The 20,324-nt window shown below is 37.7% G+C and overlaps 1 protein-coding gene across 13 annotated transcripts in view; it reads right to left on the reverse strand.

The window, feature by feature from the left end:
• Positions 1-20,324, reverse strand: part of SNAP91 (synaptosome associated protein 91) — a 158,703-nt gene that overhangs the window by 14,875 nt on the left and 123,504 nt on the right. For 7 of the 13 annotated variants that reach the window (XM_055113927.2, XM_034962459.3, XM_034962455.4 and 4 more), the window contains 4 exons: positions 14,770-14,904; positions 12,985-13,134; positions 8,562-8,592; positions 7,548-7,659 (listed from right to left, as the gene is read on the reverse strand). In XM_055113927.2, coding sequence (XP_054969902.2) covers positions 7,548-7,659; positions 8,562-8,592; positions 12,985-13,134; positions 14,770-14,904 — 428 coding nt within the window. The remainder of the gene's footprint in view (positions 1-7,547; positions 7,660-8,561; positions 8,593-12,984; positions 13,135-14,769; positions 14,905-20,324) is intronic. The other 6 variants (XM_057302559.2, XM_057302556.2, XM_057302560.2 and 3 more) reach the window with 1 other exon arrangement.

Genomic DNA, 20,324 nt, shown 5'->3' on the forward strand with positions numbered 1-20,324 from the left:
CGGGCAAGGACTTCATGTCTAAAACACCAAAAGCAATGGCAACAAAAGCCAAAATTGACAAATGGGATCTAATTAAACTAAAGAGCTTCTGCACAGCAAAAGAAACTACCATCAGAGTGAACAGGCAACCTACAAAATGGGAGAAAATTTTTGCGATCTACTCATCTGACAAAGGGCTAATATCCAGAATCCTCAAAGAACTCAAACAAATTTACAAGAAAAAAACAAACAACCCCATCAAAAAGTGGGCGAAGGATATGAACAGACACTTCTCAAAAGAAGACATGCAGCCAAAAGACACATGAAAAAAAGCCCATCATCACTGGCCATCAGAGAAATGCAAATCAAAACCACAATGAGATACCATCTCACACCAATTAGGATGGCGATCATTAAAAAGTCAGGAAACAACAGGTGCTAGAGAGGATGTGAAGAAATAGGAACACTTTTACACTGTTGGTGGGACTGTAAACTAGTTCAACCATTGTGGAAGTCAGTGTTGTGATTCCTCAGGGATCTAGAACTAGAAATACCATTTGACCCAGCCATCCCATTACTGGGTATATACCCAAAGGATTATAAATCATGCTGCTATAAAGACACATGCACACGTATGTTTATTGTGGCACTATTCACAATAGCAAAGACTTGGAACCAACCCAAATGTCCAACAATGATAGAATGGATTAAGAAAATGTGGCACATATACACCATGGACTACTATGCAGCCATAAAAAATGATGAGTTCACATCTTTTGTAGGGACATGGATGAAGCTGGAAACCATCATTCTCAGCAAACACCGCATGTTCTCACTCATAGGTGGGAATTGAACAATGAGAACACTTGGACACAGGAAGGGGAACATCACACACTGGGGCCTGTTGTGGGATGGGGGGAGTGGGGAGGGATAGCATTAGGAGATATACCTAATGTAAATGATGAGTTAATGGGTGCAGCACACCAACATGGCACATGTATACATATGTAAGAAACCTGCACGTTGTGCACATTAAAGTATAATAATAATAATAATAACTTAATAGGTCTGCTGTGCATTGTAAAACAGGAATAAGTAACCCAGGAAGCACACGGCTCCTGATGGCCATGATGACAGAGCCCTGCCAGCAGACGTAGTTCAATATTCAAGTCCTGCTAAGGTTTTTAGATCTAACTTGGGTTCTGTGATCTGAAAAGTGTTATAGCTACACCTCTAAGAAGCAATTAAGGGAAATTTGGAATAAGTGGGGAAAAGTAATCTTACTTCTTATCTATCAATAAAAACTTTAAAAAGGCAGCAAAAGGATTACCCTTCCCAAATCTGCATCCTTCATCTCCTTCTCAATAGCAAAGACCTGTAGATTACAAGGAAAATTTGGAAACACTGCTTTGCTGCTTCTGAAGCACTTGTTTCTGGTGTCTCTAGCTTCTTTACCTTGAGTATTCCTAGAAAGAGACTATAAAGGAATAGAAGGTTGGAAGAGATCAACTGGGGAGGCAGGGTGTAAAGGTATGTCGGAGAAAGCTGGAATAGTTCCCTCAGAATAATTTCTTAAGTAAAAGCAAAGCCACAGCTTTGTTAGGAAAGAACAGCTTTGTAAAAAATAAATGGAGTAAATGGCAGTGAATTCGTAAAAGAATATAGATAAAACTAAGAATTAATAAAGATAAAATAACTATGCATAAGAGAGCCTTTATATTGAGGTGTAAAATGCTAAGTAAAATAAAAGAAATAAAACTTTATGTAACTCTTTATTGTAACAAATAGTTTCTATTGTTCTAATTTCTCTTTCCATAGCTGCTGTGGATACTTTATGCTAAAACTTTCCATATTTCACTTTCTGGGGTTTAATTACCAATAATTAAAATTTTTCTGCTTCATAAACAAAAATAAAGAGTTTTGGGGTTAAAAAAATGAGACAATCTCAGTCTGTGAAAGTGCCTACCAATCAGTCAGCAGCTTTGTTATCCTAAAGATGCAAAACAGTTGTTAATTAAGTACTTGATGAATTCTTAACTTCGCACAGTTAAGTCTTGATCTCAGGGTGGGTAATGGCCAAGGAAGTTCTTCAACTTAATATTACTTTTAAAGTGCTTTTCCCTTATTCCCTTCTGGGTTAGTGGCCTCATTATTTAGCAAACTGCCTCACACAGAAACCTGGATGATATGGTTTGGCTGTCTTCCTACCCAAGTCTCATCTTGAATTTCCATGTGTTGTGGGAGGGCCTGGTGGGAGGTTAATTGAATCATGGGGGCAGGTCTTTCCCATGCTGTTCTTGTGGTAGTGAATAAGTCTCATGAGATCTGATGGTTTTATAAGGGGGAGTTTCCCCAAACAAGCTCTCTCTTTGCCTGCTGCCATCCATGTAAGATGTGACTTGCTCCTCCTTATCTTCCACCATGATTGTGAGGCCTCCCCAGCCATGTGGAACTGTAAGTTCATGAAACCTCTTTTTTTTTTTGTAAATTGCCCAGTCTCGGGTATGTCTTGATCAGCAGTGTGAAAACAAACTAATATGGTAAAAATGGTACCAGTAGAGTGGAGCGCTGCAGAAAAGCCACCCCAAAATGAGGCATCAACTTTGGAACTGGGTAACAGGCAGAGGTTGGGACAGTTTGGAGGGCTCAGAAGAAGATGGGAAAATGTGGGCTGCGGTGGTCTCAGGTGGAGATGAGGAACTTGTTGGGAATTGGAGTGAAGGTGATTCTTGTTATGTTTTAGCAAAAAGACTGGTAGCATTTTGCCCCTGCCCCAGAGGTTTGTGGAACTTTGAACTTGAGAATGATGATTTAAGGTATCTGGTGGAATAAATTTCTAAGCTGCTAAACATTCAAGAGGTGACATGGGTGCTATTAAAGCCAATCAGTTTTAAAACAGAAACAGAGCATAAAAGTTTGGAAAATTTGCAGCCTGACAATGTGACAGAAAAGAAAATCCCATTTTCTGAGGAGAAATTCAAGCCAGCTGCATAAATTTGCATAAGTAACAAGGAGCCGAATGTTTATCACCAACACAATGGGGAAAATGTCTCCAGGACACGTCAGAGAACTTTGTAGCAGCCCCTCTCATCACAGACCCGGAGGTTTACGGGGTAGGGGGTGGGAAGTGGTTTCATGGGCTGGGACCAGGGTCCCTCTGCTGTGTGTAGTCTAGGGACCTGGTGCCCAGTGTCCCAGCTGCTCCAGCTGTGACTCAAAGGGGCCAAGGTACAGCTTGGGCTGTTGCTTCAGAGGGTGGACGTCCCAAACCTTGGCAGCTTACATGTGGTGTTGAGCCACAGAAGCTAAGAATTGAGGTTTGGGAACCTCCACATGGATTTCAGAAGATGTATGGAAACACCTGGATGCTCAGGCAGAAGTTTGCTGCAGGGGCAGGGCTCTCATGGAGAACCTCTGTTAGGGCAGTGCAGAGGGAAATGTGGGATGGGGGCCCCCACACAGAGTCCCTACTGGGGCACCACCAAGTGGAGCTATGAGAAGAGGGCCACTGTCCTCCAGACCCCAGAATGGTAGCTCCACTGACAGCTTACACCATGGTCCTGGAAAAGCCACAGACACTCAACACCAGCCTGTGAAAGCACCCAGGAGGAGGGCTATACCCTGCAAAGCTACAGGGATGGAGCTGCCCGAGGACCATTGGCGCCCACCTCTTTTTTTTTTTTCAGGTGGAGTCTTGCTCTGTCACAAGGCTGGAGTGCAGTGGCACAATCTCGGCTCACTGCAACCTCCGCCTCCCAGGTTCAAGCAATTCTCCTGCCTTAGCCTCCCAAGCAGCTGGGACTACAGGCATGTGCCACCATGAGCAGCTAATTTTTGTATTTTTAGTAGAGATGGGGTTTCACCATGTTGGCCAGGATGGTCTCGATCTTTTGACCTTGTGATCTGCCTGCCTCGGCCTCCCAAAATGCTGGGATTACAGGTGTTAGCCACCATGCCTGGCCTGGGAGCCCACCTCTTGCATCATGTGTGACCTGGATATAAGACTTGGCGTCAAAGGAGATCATTTTGGAGCTTTAAAATTTGACTCTCCCACTGGATTTTGGACTTGCATGGGGCCTACAGCCCCTTTGTTTTGGCCAATTTCTCCCATTTGGAATGGCGGTATTTACCCAAAGCCTGTACCCCCATTGTATCTAGGAAGTAACTAACTTGCTTTTGATTTTACAGGCTCATAGGTGAAAGAGACTTGCCTTGTCTCAGATGAGACTCTGGACTGTGGATTTTTGAGTTAATGCTGAAATGAGTTAAGACTTTGGTGGACTGTTGGGAAGGCATGATTGGTTTTGAAATGTGAAGATATGAGATTTGGGAGGGGCTGGGAGCAGAATGACATGGTTTGGCTGTGTCCCCACCCAAATCTTATCTTGAATTCCCATGTGTTGTGGGAAGGATGCAATGGGAGGTAACTGAATCATAGGGGCAGGTCTTTCCTGTGCTGTTCTGGTGATAGTGAGTAAGTCTCACGAGATCTGATGGTTTAATAAGGGGGAGTTTCCCTGCACAAGCTCTTCCTTTGCCTGCTGCTATCCATGTAAGATATGACTTGCTCCTCCTTGTCTTCTGCCATGATTGTGAGGCCTCCCCAGCCATGAGTCCATTAAACCTCTTTTTCTTGTAAATTGCCCAGTCTCGGGTATGTCTTTATCAGCAGTGTGAAAACGGAATAATACACTGGGCAACCACTGTCTTAGTTGCCTCATCCATAAAAATCCCCACTTGTGTGGATTCTAACTGAAAATTTGTCTTCTTCTCTTCCTTTCTACCCTAACTCAGGCTCTAAACGTTTTTTCCTTTTGTTTTTTTTGAGACAGGGACTCATTGTCGCCCACGGCTGGAGTGTAGTAGCACAATCTCGGCTCACTGCAACCTCCTCCTTCTAGGTTCAAGTGATTCTCCCACCTCAGCCTCCTGAGTAGCTGAGAATACAGGCACATGCCACCATGGCTTGCTAAGTTTTGCATTTTTTTTTTGGTAGAGATGGGGTTTCACCATGTTGGCTATGGCTGGTCTTGAACTCCTGACCTCAAGTGATCCGCCTGCCTTGGCCTCACAAAGTACTGGGATTACAGGCATGAGCCACTGTGCCCAGCTAAATTTTTTTTCCTTTTTTAACCTACAGCCTGTCTGCCAGATACTAATGTTCTCACCACCTTGCCTTCCAATACCCTTTACTCACTTTAGACTGTGCTACTACCAGTGATTGTTCTGAAACTAACTTGTTAAAAAACAAAAGTTTTATCCTGGTGATAAGGGCAACATCACGAAAGTATAAATTCCTTAGAACAACAAATAAGGCCTTTCCAATTCTGCACAGAAGAGAATAGGAAAATTAATTCCTTTACTTTGATAATGATAATATAGATTACATTGTGAGATTTAATGTCATTATGTAGTATTAACAGACTCACCAAATCAGTTCTAAAAAAGCTTTTTTCTTCCTTTGGGAATTTTATTCAGATTTATTTACTCTCTCTCCTCCTTCCCACAGCAAAATAGAGGCTATCAAATGTTTCATACCTAAGAATGGAGGGCAGCTCCCTGGGCTGGAGTGCTACTTGCACAAGAGAGTTTTTCTAAGAGAGTAGTGGGAAAGTGGGACTAAAGACTTGTAGCAAACAAGTTGTGGGTAATTCCAAATGTGGGCTGAGGGGCCTTAGATTTCTGTATTGATAGGTAAAGAGAGCCACACCAATAACAGACAAACAGAGAGCCAAATCATGAGTGAATTCCCATTCACAATTGCTTCAAAGAGAATAAAATACCTAGGAATCCAACTTACAAGGGATGTGAAGGACCTCTTCAAGGAGAACTACAAACCACTGCTCAACGAAATGAAAGAGGACACAAACAAATGGAAGAACATTCCATGCTCATGGATAGGAAGAATCAATATCGTGAAAATGGCCATACTGCCCAAGGTAATTTATAGATTCAATGCCATCCCCATCAAGCTACCAATGACTTTCTTCACAGAATTGGAAAAAACTACTTTAAAGTTCATACGGAACCAAAAAAGAGCCTGCATTGCCAAGACAATCCTAAGCCAAAAGAACAAAGCTGGAGGCATCACACTACCTAACTTCAAACTATACTACAAGGCTACAGTAACCAAAACAGCATGGTACTGGTACCGAAACAGAGATATAGACCAATGGAACAGAACAGAGCCCTCAGAACTAATGCCACATATCTACAACTATCTGATCTTTGACAAACCTGACAAAAACAAGAAATGGGAAAAGGATTCCCTGTTTAACAAATGGTGCTAGGAAAACTGGCTAGCCATATGTAGAAAGCTGAAACTGGATCCCTTCCTTACACCTTATACAAAAATTAATTCAAGATGGATTAAAGACTTAAATGTTAGACCTAAAACCATAAACACCCTAGAAGAAAACCTAGGCAATACCATTCAGGACATATGCATGGGCAAGGACTTCATGTCTAAAACACCAAAAGCAATGGCAACAAAAGCCAAAATTGACAAATGGGATCTAATTAAACTAAAGAGCTTCTGCACAGAAAAAGAAACTACCATCAGAGTGAACAGGCAACCTACAGAATGGGAGAAAATTTTTAATTAGAATTTATATTAATTTACTTCTTGCATGTTTGTTTGGCTGGCGGTGGTGAATGATGATTAAGAATTATTTCAGGTAACAAGGAAAGGATAATATCAAGAAAGCCTTAGAGATGGGTTTGATTTAGATAGGTGGAGGTGGTAAGCAAAGGTGGAAAACTGCCAGTAAGTTTGGGAAACAGTGATTAGCTTAGTTTTGCTAAACACAGAGTGCATATAGAAAAATTATACAGTTTGCTACTCTGAAAACACGTTCTTTTTGTGTCAGCAAATTTCACAAAGCAACAGTTAGTCTTTATTTCCAGTCATGTGTTCTTTCCCAGAGTGAATGGCAGTATTAATATATTAATAGAAATTTAAAATACAGACATGAAATCTATTTAAACCTTATAGAAAAGATGGTGTGAGTAGTTTCAATTTTTAAAATGGTGAGCAAAAGTAATAGGATTTTAAAATGAACTTACAGAATACAAAACTGCCCAATCTTTCTGGTAGGAAAAAAAGTTATTACTTACTAAGACAATCAGAAAATTTGGGCAAGAAATATGATAAGATAGATAAAATGATCAATGACATTAAGTGTTTTTGATAAATCATTTTCATAATTTTACAAATATGGAAGTATAAATATTAATTAAAATATTTAAAAATTTTAAAAGGTCATAATCATTATTAAATATAAAGTCATTGGAATCTCCATTTTGGTAACTTCTGCATCTTGCTTAGTTTTTGCATCTTGCTTATTTACTCTCTCTCCCACTTCCCGCAGCAAAATAGAGGCTATCAAATGTTTTCATACCTAAGAATGGAGGGCAGCCCCCTGGGCTGGAGTGCCACTTGCTTATATTTCTTCAATGCAGAGGAATAAGTACACCGTCGGCAGCAAAGTTAGCAAAATGCACCCTACTTTACACACTTGGGAACTGGCAAACTGCCTGCGCTGCCCTGGGCTCTGACTGCTACATACCAAAGGTGCACTTGGTGGAACGCCTGCTGACCAGGTTGCTGGAGCTACTTTCGGCTGCCAGTTGGCTCCACCAGTCAACTTTTTCTCTCCAGCATTCCACTGAAGATCTCCCCTAAAATTAACCATGCAAAACAAGCAAACAAACAAAAAAACACAAATCAGAAAAAAATGGTGTGTGGCTCCTTAGATTATTTTATTTGGGTTTAAAAGCAGTTTATTTGAGTCAAGTGGTATAGTAATAAGAGCAGCAGTTAAAACTTACAGAGGAATCTTGCCATGCTGTAACTAAGAAAGCTTAAAAGCATTTGAAAAAAAATCATTTAGAGTTTGGACCTCAATAAGTATAGGAATTTCCTATCCTCTATAAAGAAAAGTATGTCAGAAAAATCCAACTGGATTCATTTGTTATTAAAAATGCAAATAAATATATCATATATACTGTACACTTCGATTTTGTTGAATTTAAGATGCACTGATGATGGCACTTTCTGGATCTTAGAGGGTTCAGCAGAATGTTTCACACAACTGTATCATGACTACAACCTGCCTTACAGTGATCGTAAGACACCATCCACTGAAAAATATGTCTCAATTTCAACGCCAAAATATACATCTAAAAAAGAATATATTGTTTACCATTTTTACTATCTTTCCTTACAATTAATACTCCATGAAAGACTTTTTAAAATTCATGTTAGCTAGAACTATGGTAATGAATCTAGAATGTAATGCTATTAAAATATTCAAGCCACAATTCCCAAATATTTCTAGATATAACTTAGTGACAATCTCGGAGATTGAAATAGATTATTCCTTTTCATTGCAAAGCAACAGTTTGGAGCTTCCAGTAGAATAACAACAAAAATCTGGGATGAAATAAAAACCAATTGTGAAATTATCTGAAATTATCTAGCATGAGAATGAATAATTACTCCAATGAGTAAAATGGTTGATAGTCTCAAATGAATACAAATATACTGTCAAAAGGAAATCATATAATTTCCAAACACTTACTTTTTTGTTGTGGTACCAGAAATTCCAAGATCTATAAATGGATAAAAGAAAAAAGAATGTAAATCTCTACACTCAGTTTATATGATATGACATTTAAAAGATCAAATAATCAGAAGTCTATAAAAAAGTCCTTATTTTGCCTAGGAATGACTGCATTCAGTTATACAGAAAAGAAACTATATTAGGAAATATTTTCATAAATTAAAGATTTTCTTTTACTTCATGTTAGACTTAAGGATCCATTTTAATGTCAACTGGTGTCCAGAAAAGAGCAAACATAGCAGGTTTGATGCTGCTATTTTAGAAAGGCTGCTATCTGGGAACTTGGTTAGTAAATTGTTCTCTATACTAGGATAAAACTTGCCCTAAATGATAAAAGTGGATCACTGTGCCTACACTACTATTTGTACACATGATATGGTTTATGTTGAATATCCACTTTCATTCTGCAAGTCTGAAATTTTGGCACATGCCAAGCAGAAATGCCTACATGATCACTGCCCAATAAATACTCTGGGTGTGGAGTCTCTAAAGGTCTTCTTTAGGCATAAACACCTCACACATGCTGCTGCATTTTTGTTGCTGGGTGAAGAGTGTGTTCTTCTCCTCAAGGGAGAGACATAGCTTAAGGAAGTCTGCATGTGGACTCTTCTAGACTCTGCTTGTCTTTTCCCCTTATCATCAGCCATATATCCTTCCTCTGCTTCTGTAATAAATCTCAGCTGTGAGTACAACGATGCGCTGAGTCCCATGTGTCCTTCTAGTGGCTCTGTGAATCCCTTGACATAGTCGGCTTAATCAATCTGCTCTAATATCAATTCATTTGTTATTTCAGAAAATATTTTGTGAGCATCTACATATGCCAGGCACTGTTTTAGGCACCTGGAACATATTAGTAAAGAAAACAGTCAGAGAGTCCTATCCTGGAGGAACTTGCATTCCGATGGTGTCAGACAGATGACAAAATAATTAAAAAGTAAATTATATAGGCTGCTAGAAGGCGATAAAAAAAGCTTATGGAAAAATGAAAAGGAAGGGCAAAGTAAGTGGGGTTGAAGGGGTAGGATAAACATGGGGCCAGAGAATATTATACACAGTGCTTGGGGAAGGATTCATAGAAGTGAGACTTGGGCAAAGCTGAGCAGAGTCTGGGTGAGAGCTTTCTAGGCAGAGGGAACAGCCAGGACAACAGCCCTAATCAGGTGCATAATCAATGTATTAGAGGATGAAGTTAACATTTATTTCTTACCAAATCTTGGCATTACAAAACAGAATAAGGTATATATTAACTGAACACCAAATATAAAAATGATTACCCATAATTTTAGTTTTTTTAAAAGACAAAATTTATTTTAAAATTTATTTTTCAATTAGACTATAAAACCAAATATATGTATATTAAATGATTAAAAAGCTAAACCAAGTATTTATGCCTGTTCATGTGAAAAAGCAAAAGAAAGCAGAAGTGTATCTTACACATGTATACAAGAATCCCTTGTCAAATTTCATGGCAGATGGGAATGAGTTACCTGAGGGCCTGGGCCTCTGTTGCAAGCTAGGTCTCCTGGGAAGAAGGCTCTGGGATGGAGATTAGCATGCAGGAGATTTATTTTGAAAGGGAAGAGAGGAAACTGTGATTGGGCAAGACTGCAATGCAGTCTCAATAGAAGCGTCAGCTAACACTGAAAAATGTTTTATAAAAACATTTTTCTTGAGATATAATTCACATACCATAAAATTCACCCTTTTAAAGTATATAATTCAATGGTTTTAGTTTATTCACAGTGTTAATATAGAACTTTTTGTCACCACAAAAGGAAACCATGTACCAACTAGCCGTCACTCCTCTTCCTCTCCACTTCCCTCAGCCCCTTGAAGCCCCAATCTACTTCCTGTCTGTATGCATTTGTCTATTCTGGACATTTCATATAAATGGAATCATATATGGAAACACATAGTCTTTTGTGACCGACTTCTTTCACTTGGCATGTTTTCACAGTAAATCCAGTTGTAGCATGTATCAGTACTTCATTTCTTTTTATTGCCAAATAATATTTCATTATGTAGATATATCATTTTTTTTATCCATTCATCAAGTGATGAACATTAGGGTGGTCTACTTTTTGGTTATTATGAATAACAATACTATAAACATTCATGTACAAGTTTTTGTGTGCGTACACATTTTCATTTCCACTCCATACACCTAGGAGTGGAAATGCTGAGTCATACGATAATCTATGTTTAACATTTTGAGTAACTATCAGACTTCTTTCTATAGCAGCTAAACCATGTTACATTTTTACCAGCAATGTCTGTGGGTTTCAAGTTTTCCATATCCTCATCAATACTGGTTATATGTCTTTTTAGTTATCTCCATCCTATTGGGTATAAAGTGATATCTTATTTGGTTTTGATTTGCATTTCACTGATGAATAATGGTGAGCATCTTTTCATGTGCATATTGGCCATCTGCATATATTCTTTGGAGAATATAGGGTGTTTGGGTCAAAAGGTCTATTCAAATAAATTCTTTGCCATTTTAAAAATTGCATTATTTGTGTTTTCATTATTGAATTGTTAGAGTTCTTTATTCTGAGTACAAGTCTCTTATCTGATAAATGATTTGCAAATATTTTCTCCCATTCTATGGTTTGTCCTTTCACTTTCTTAATGGTATTGTCTACTGCACAAAAGTATTACATTTTGATATATTCCTATTTATCTATTTTTTCTTTTGTTTCTTGTACTTCTGGTGTCATATCTAAGAAACCAAACATAACCTAATCTCAGGTCATAAAGATTTACTCCTATGTTTTCTTCTAAAAGTTGCATAGATTTAGCTCTTACATTTGGTTGTATGACTTACTTTGAATTAATTTTTTTTTGTATAAGTAAAGGGTAAAATTTCATTCTTTTTCATGAAGTTATTTAGTCTTTCCCCAATTTTTTTCTCCTGAAAAGGATGTCTTTTCCCTCACTGAATGGTCTTGGTATCCTTGTCAAAAATCATTTGACTATATACGTGGGTTTATTTCTGGGATCTTTATTCTATACCTTTGGTCTCTATGTCTATCCTTATTCCAGTACCATTTGTCCTGATTATTGTAGCTTTGTAGAAGTTTTGAAATTGGAAACACGATTGCTTCAAATTTTTTCTTTTTCAAGATTGTTTGGCTATTGCTCTAGCAGGTTAGCTTCTTTCAGCTGGGATCATTCTCAAAGGTGGTTGACAGCTGAGGGCTGTGTGTTGGTGGCACTCTCAGCAGCTGGAGGCATAAGTCCTTTATTTCTGAAAGGGGATACATTATAGTATGCAGAGAAAGAAGTCACTTTGTGAGATGAAATTTTAGTATAGGAGGAAATATTCAAATAACCTCTGCCCGGGTGTCATAAAAGTATTTTCATGGTTGCTCAAATCACAGGGAAGGAATGGAAAACAAAATGTATGTCCACAGGCAAATTCACAGGTAAAGAAGTCTGTATCTGTGATTTGCTAAACTTTTGATACTACCTTGAATAATATTACGTATCTACAGTGGTAAACCCATTCACATGAATACAAAATTCAGAATTAAGAGCAAAGGTCGATCTTTATAATAGCTGCCCTCCTCCCTAGGACTCTCTCCTTTACCCACTCAGCTCTAGCCACTCATCTCCTGGATGTCCCTTGAATCTGCCAGGCAAACTTCTGCCTCAAAGCCTTTGCACTGACTATTTCATTTTCCTGCAGATGTCCTTCTTTAGATCATCACATAGTTTACCCCTTTCCCTTCAAAATCTTTGCTCAAATTTTACCTTCTTGTTGAGGCTTACTCTAACTCCTACCCTGTAGCACTCCCAGCTCTCCTTTGTCTGTTGTGTTTTTTCTCCATGGAACTTATGATCTATCACACTATAGAATTTATTTATTTTAAAGTTTGTGTCTGCCCTTCCTAAGTGCCATAAGTACAGACATTTTTATCTGTTTTGCTCACTGGCTTGTCTCTAGAGCCTGGAAGAATGCTTGGTATTCAATAAATATTTGTTGAACAAATGACTGAAACTCAGTTGGATACTCAATTTATAAAGATACTATACTTCATGTAAGTTACCCTATGTTCTTATTTCCAAATGAAATGGAAAGTTAAGTGCTTTTTACACATAATACACTTGGTTTCATACTTGTATATGCTCCCTGATTATACCTTTAATAATTTAGACTAAAATGACATGGGTATTGCTCGTGAGCCAATGGCATAGGAACTGTTTGCCTTCCAAGGACCTGCACTGGGTAAAGCACTAAGTATTTCTATTCCCTCCCTGCCATACTCACCCATAAGAGAGTCCAGAAACAAAACATATGAGATGAGAGAGAGAGAGAGAGAAACAAAAAACAATTCACATATGCTTCAGTTAAAAAAAAAAAAACTAGATTACTCACTGCCTACTAAGCTGGCAAGAGATGAATCAAGATCACTTCCAAGGGCTTTGCTGGCTGCCATTGCAGGACTAGGTGGTACCATTGAGACAGGTGCAGGCTGCCCAGCTGGTGCCATGGTTGGCATCAAAAGATCACCTAGACCATCAAACACTGGAAATCAAATAGACTAGGTTCAGAATAATTGAAAACAAAAAAAGATCATATGCGAAATTAAAGTAAAACTCTCTTTTGATACTATGGAAACAAGTGAATATAAAATCTTATAAAAGAAGGCAAGTAATTCACACTTTTCATGACTGTAACACCAAGAAGAACATGTCGACATATGTCTACTCATAAAGTATGAAAATACTAATGAACATGAACAAGGATGGAAAAAAATCTGTATAATGTACAGGAATGAACACAGACTTCGCAGCCAGAACTGGGCTTCAATTCAGCTGCATGACTCACTGGCTACATGACTTTAAGAAAGTTACTCTCTGAGCTTTTTAGTTTTCTCATCTGTAAATGGGGAGAGTATGACCAATACATGGCTTTGTTGTAAACATTAAATTAGGTGATACATGTCATGGGTTTATTATAATGCTTGCTTTATACAGGCATTCAATATTGCCATTGTTGCTCTTATTCAAGAAAATAGTGAAAAGACTTCCAATGTGCTTTATGGTGAAATCTAAATAATTTACTCTGAAAACCTAAAATGTTTACCTTAAAAATAATTCTTAAATGAGAAAATAATGCATCTCTTGGTTTCCTACGAAATTAGAAAACAAAATAACATCTAACAGTCAGCATCTAGTAATAGGTACCTGAAAAAGTTGATCACGTTTCAAAAGTAATAATTTTGATTTTTTTCTCACTCATTAGAGCAATCATTTCTGGTTGTAACTCTAAGGGCATAAGTAAATTAAATACTATTTTAAGTATTAGGGATCAAATGCATCATTGATGGCTCCTGATCACCAAATAAGTTACTAATTGTTCAGTTCCTAGAATACATAAAGTCCATTCAAAATGCAGACACATAGCATTTGCATAAGATGTTGCTAATATGTTATCTATGTCAAAAACTTTGTAGTTGTAAAATTTTATCAAAAAACTATGCATATCTACCATAACAACTACTATACAATAATTTTAAAGTGAAAAATGACAGCATTCAACTAGGCACTGGCAATAGAAGCAACCAAATTGTCAGGCAGAGGATTTATTTAGGGTGTTTCTGAAACACATTTAATTGCCAAAAACTCACCAAGTGAAAATTTGTAGTAAGGACCCAGCATGGGAAGAGTAGAATGGAAGAGAATACAAACAAAATGACAGCAGTGATGAAAGGTTAAAGGCAGGCAAAGAATACTATTTGTGTCTCAACTTCATAAAACTGAGGGCCATGCAGGCTTCAGAGGATGTAAGCAACAGCAGTGGGAGTGTTCACATATTCAAACACTGTACAAAGATTTAGTACAAAGTATCTGTTTTTCTTTAACCATCTCTAAACCATGTGCATGTAAGCTCATGCAAATAGATGGTGTGCAGGTTAAGTTAGATTTCTGCTAAAAATAAACAGAAACAGAGAAAGGATTGCAGGTTATTCTTATGGATACCAATGTGTACTATAAATTTTAATTTAAGTTACTGAATGAGATTTATTAACGTTTTATAAACCAAATTATCACTCAATATTTGCTTGTTGTAAATTTCCTGATAGCATACTAACCTTAGGTAGTACTTTTTTTTGTTACCAGGACACATGAAAAGAATGTTTGAAAGTCACTGCCTCACCTGATGGATCAAAGGAGCTGCTGCTGGAAGTTGAAGGCGTTGTCCCAAAAGCTGCCTCAAAATTGGGCTGTAGCAGGTTATTCTGAGCTGGAGTCACTGGAGATGGGGAAGGCGCCATGAAAGAACCCCCAAATCCTGAAAAAAAAGTTCCAAAAAAACAAGCAGAAATAACATAAAGGTGGGTAAAGGCCATAAAAACAGAATTTAAAAAGTTATAGAAAACTGAAAAGGAATTGATTGCATGTTGATTAGCAGTCAGTGAAACAGAGAAGCTCATTTCTGAAAAGTTGTTCAAGCATAATATTTTGAAATCTGACATGCATTGAGAGATTTAATTCAATTAGAAATAAGATAGCACACAAGTATACCCTTATTAAGAGAAACTATGGCAAGCAAATCTATTATTACAATGGAGTATATAAACAAATAAGGTATCACTAGGTTTAAAATTCAGACAGTCTCATTACATTGAAATTTTATGTTTCTTCAAATCATAATATCCGGTTTCTAGAAAATGTTTACTGCAAATTATAATAAAATGCAAAACAAATCATAAAAATTCATATCAAATCTTTAACATCTATCATACATGTTCTAGCCCCACTGCTGTTACCACCAGTGCAGGCCCCCGCAACCCTGCTCTCTGGATTCATGAACAGTCACGGAGTGGGATGGCATCCTGTCTCTAGTCTAGATCTCCTCCAATCTAGTCTTCACAGTGCAGCCAGAATGGTCTTTCCAAGTGGAAAATGTTGACAAAGTTACTTCTCCAAAATCTTCTATCAGCTTCCCATAATTTTTCAATTCATATAATTTGAATTCCTTCGTATAGTGATCAGGTCCTTCTGTCTCTACTCACTGGCCCCTGCAGCAAAGCAGGCTGCAGCTGTGATCCGCCACTCGCAGTGTCAGATGCCTGCTCTGGGAGGACTTCCTTGCCCTCACACTGCTACCCACTACCAGCTGCACCCCACCCACATCCCCATATACATGCCGAGTATCCTCAGCACCTGGTACATGGCCCCCTGCTACTCTCATTACATGTATTTATCCCCACTGCCCCGACTCCAACCCCAGATGGCTTTTTGAGGCCAGGAACTGTGTCTTCTTTTCATGTTTTTTCCACTAATATCCTGCACAGTGCCTAAAACACTGAATTAATGTTTATTAAATGAAGAACACTTTTGAATATAAAAGGTGAGGACAAATCAAAGACTACTGTAAAGTAATCCAACCTCAGATTAAGTATTTGACGGCTGGAAGCAAAACATTTCTCTCAATCAACAGACAGAAACAGAAGCAGAGATCACTCTGCATTGCTGCTGAACAAAAATATACAGCCTCTGAAGGAAGTGATTTCTTAACAAGACACTGGATGATATTCTATTATAAAAGAATTTATTACTACCAGAAGTCATTCCTATATAAAGTTTAAGTATATATTCCTTTCAAATCCAGCCACATTGTCTCTTCTTCACAAACTGCTTGCAAAAACAATGTTTCAAAAAACATCCTTAAGTTTACGTTCCATAGAATCGATTTATAATTTTGAAAGTGATTTCCACTAAAATTATCTACTATTTTCTAAAGCAGGTGGCAATGCTGTTTGAGTTATGTTATTCCTAGAAATTGACAGTGATGTGGGTTTAGGCTTTCCTCACATGTGTATGAAAAAATTTTAATTTGGAAAAAAAGTTTTTTATTAGATGATCTTTACAGTTCACGATGGCTACTTTAAGTGATTTTAGTATTTGAATGGCATAAGTATCATATAACTTTCTTTACTGAAGAAGACGTTCTCTAAATCAGTAAGAGCTTAGCCCAGCCAAGGTAGGTTAAAAGTAATTATTTTTGTGAATGTGACCATTTTGATTTTAGGAAGATTGGTGACTGTATTAATGTTGATTTTTAAAAAACATTATCCCGTACCTCAAGTTGGAATTTGTCTGGTAAATTTAGGCAACTGTTCTATGTTGTGATTCTCTTTCTATAGGTGAATGTGGAGAAAACTTGACTCTTGACTTCTTAAAACTTGGCCATGGAAAGGACAATTTATTTTAGAATCACAGTATATTAGTGATGGAAAGGGCTTCAGGATTATCTGATTCCTTCCTGTCATCTCATGGCTAGAAGAAATGACTCAAAGAGAAGTTAACACACTGGTAAGATTCAGTAAAAAGAGGAAAAAGAGTGCATTTACCTAGGACACTCTGCTTAGTGCTATTTCTACTTTATGCTAAGATCACATCTATAGGTGAATAAATAAAGCTGTTCACTGAAAAAAAAAAATAGTGCCTTCTCTAAGAAAATTAAAGGTAAGCCAACATTGGCCCAGGGCTCACCAAGTGCCAGGCACTGTTCTAGGTTTCCTTTTTTAGGGTGAACCCTATGAACGACACGAATGGCTGATATTTGACTGTTTTGATCCTAGAAAATCAGCAGTTTTAAATGGTTCAATCTAAAACACACATTAGCTTATCTAATCCTTATAACAACCCCATGAGGTTCAAAGATGAGAAAGCTGAGGTCAGAGATGTTAGATAATTTGTCTAAGGTCATATGAAAGCAAATGGCAGATCCAGGATTCCAAACAGGAATTCTCCAGAGTCTGGATTCTTTGCCACTGTACCACACAGCCTCTTTCTCACATCCAGAAAAAATGCTGTAGTGGTAACCTTCCCATACATTTATAAAATTGTCGAGATCTGGCAGGATGACTTTTTCCCATTATACTCGGTTCTTATGAAGTAAGTGCCCTCACAAGCCTAGAATAATTAAACAGCTATTAAGTGATATAAAAGGACCAACTGATTATCTCAAAAAAATAATTGCTATAATGAAGAACTAAACAGGAACATTACAGTCATTCATGAGGAGTTTGAGGAATTCCTCCTGGTAACTAACTGAAAAGTTTTAGGGCCCTGGAATAGAGTTACTAGGAAAACCTAAACAACTAATCTTTCTATGTGGTTCTAATTTACATTAAGAAAGACGTTTAGGTGGGTATGGTGGTTCATGCCAGTAATCTCAGCATTTGGGGAGGCTGTGGCAGAAGGATCACTTGAAGCCAGGAGTTTGAGACCAGCTTGGTCAATATAGCAAGACCTCATTTTTATATATCTATCTATATATATCAATATATATAAATTAGCCAGGGGGCATGATGGCATGTGCCTGCAGTCCCAGCTGCTCAGGAGGCTGAAGTGGGAGGATTGCTTTAGCTCATCAGTTCAAGGCTGCAGTGAGCTATGTTCACACCAATGCCCTCCAGCCTATGCAACAGAGGGTGACCTTGTTTCTTAAAAAAAAAAAAAAAAAAAAAAAAAAAAAGAAAGGTGCTCTATGGAATGGAATTGGAAACAGAGTAAGGCTTTTGTGCATCCTGTAATCATATTTGAACTGTCCTACACTATAACTGAAGAGCCAACTGTTTTCAGGTACTCAACCATCTGTTGATACACTGCTTTTTAATCACAGATGATTAGTCTTATGAATGTGTTATTCTAAAGGGGAGTAGCCCACACTCTTAATGAAGTTCTATTGATTCAGATATATCAAGTCTGACTGTCATAGTCTACATAGTCTATCTAACACATCATATTGTTTCAGTTGCAGGAGTACAATTTTTTTTTCTTTTTTTTTTTTCTTTTTGAGATGGAGTCTCGCTCTGTCACCAGGCTGGAGTGCAATGGCGCCATCTTGGCTCACTGCAATCTCTGCCTCCTGGGTTCAAGCCATTCTCCTGCCTCAGCCTCCCAAGTAGCTGGGATTACAGGCGTGTGCCACTACACCCAGCTAATTTTTGTATTTTTAGTAGAGATGGGGTTTCACCATGTTGGCCAGGATGGTCTCGATCTCCTGACCTTGTGATCTGCCCGCCTCGGCCTCACAAAGTGCTGGGATTACATAGGCATGAGCCACCGTGCCCGGCCACAAGAGTGCAATTTTAAAACTACTGCTAAAGACACTTCCACACAGGATGATAGAATTGATCCTCTGTAGACTTTTACCTTTTATAGGAAATTGTTACTTTTTAATGCCACACTGGGCATGTTTGTATTTTAAATTCAGTTCAAGGACTTCTGTGGCTCATTTTAAGCAATTAATGTGGTTAAGAGAACAAATGCAAAACTACAAAGGGCCTCATAGGCTGGACCATATAGTCCCCTGTCTTTGCAATTAAAGATAGGATGTGAAATTCTCTTATACTAGTACAGATTTATAGTGCAGTCACCCTAAAATTGTGTCTATGATGGAAAAACATTGTTGTCCTGCTCGATGCCAACCTCAGATGTTAGGCATATTCCTCAACACACCTAACTTCCTTAACAGTCCATTTTTACCTTTGTCATCCAGTAGTCTGCCTCTAGCTTTCAAACATCTGTATTTTCAGTTGGTATATTTTGAGCAGAGTTTGACAGCTTTACTCTTCACTGTATGAAATATTTACTTTTATTATTTAAAAACTTAACTTTCAAGTTTTCATTCAGATGCTACCTGAGATATGGATAATATCTGTATCCTACCAGTAATCTCAATGGCTTGGAAAGAATTACTCATTGTTGCTATGGATTCTCCCCTCTGCTTCCCCCCACCCCCATTATTCCTTCCTTTATTCATTATTTTGATAATGATTTTTCTAGTCTGGCCTCTTTGGAAGTTGTCCTCTCCAGAATTTTTTATCATTTCACTATACTGCATGCACCAAACACCTTAAAATTTTTACTCAAGGGGTAGAAGAAGACTAAGGCAATATTTCAAGTGCTGTTTAATTCTGGAATTGGTATTATCTGACAGCTCTAAAACTGAATTTGAATACAGAAGAATAGTTTTTATGATAGATAGGTTCATTTTCAAGACTGTCTAGTTAGTCTTTGTTTTCAAGTTTCAAAATGATACCAATTTTTAACAAAGCTTTCGCCTCAATTTTAAAATGGTTCTTAATGTTTAATTTAAAATCTCTAAAATCATTTTAAAATTTAATTATATCATATATTTATTGCCTTATCTTTATGATTCACATGTAAATGTATTCACTCAAAAAAATCTAATCTTAGGCATGGGGTAAGAGTCCTTAGTCCAGTGACCAAGGTTCCCTTTGAACAGTCTAAACCTCCCATGACAGTGTCTGCATATTATTTTTCTTTTTCATTCTTTCTCAAAACAGTTTTATTACTAAAGACAATCACAGGATTCTAGAGAATCTTTTTCTCTCTTCTCTCTCTTTGATTCTGATCATATTTGCGGGCTTGCTATGTATGACTAGGCTCATTTATTTATTTTTTTAAAAAAATCTTCTTAGTTTCAATAGACTGTGGACTTAGCTGATCCCTCCCCCCAAATAAACACAGACACAACTATAATACAAATGCTAAGCTTCACTGCAAATTACTACACACAGTGCCCCAAATATCTGTCCTACTTAATATGCATTAAATAAAAATGTACGAGAATTGTGAAAACTCAGAAACAGCCAATTGTCAGCTAGGTTACATATATAAATGTGACTGTGGTTTTATATTGTGTTTATTAGCAGAATTTTTTTCATTTTTCAT

This window comes from Pan paniscus, chromosome 5 (assembly GCF_029289425.2).
Source record: "Pan paniscus chromosome 5, NHGRI_mPanPan1-v2.0_pri, whole genome shotgun sequence".
Classification (NCBI taxonomy): domain Eukaryota; kingdom Metazoa; phylum Chordata; class Mammalia; order Primates; family Hominidae; genus Pan; species Pan paniscus.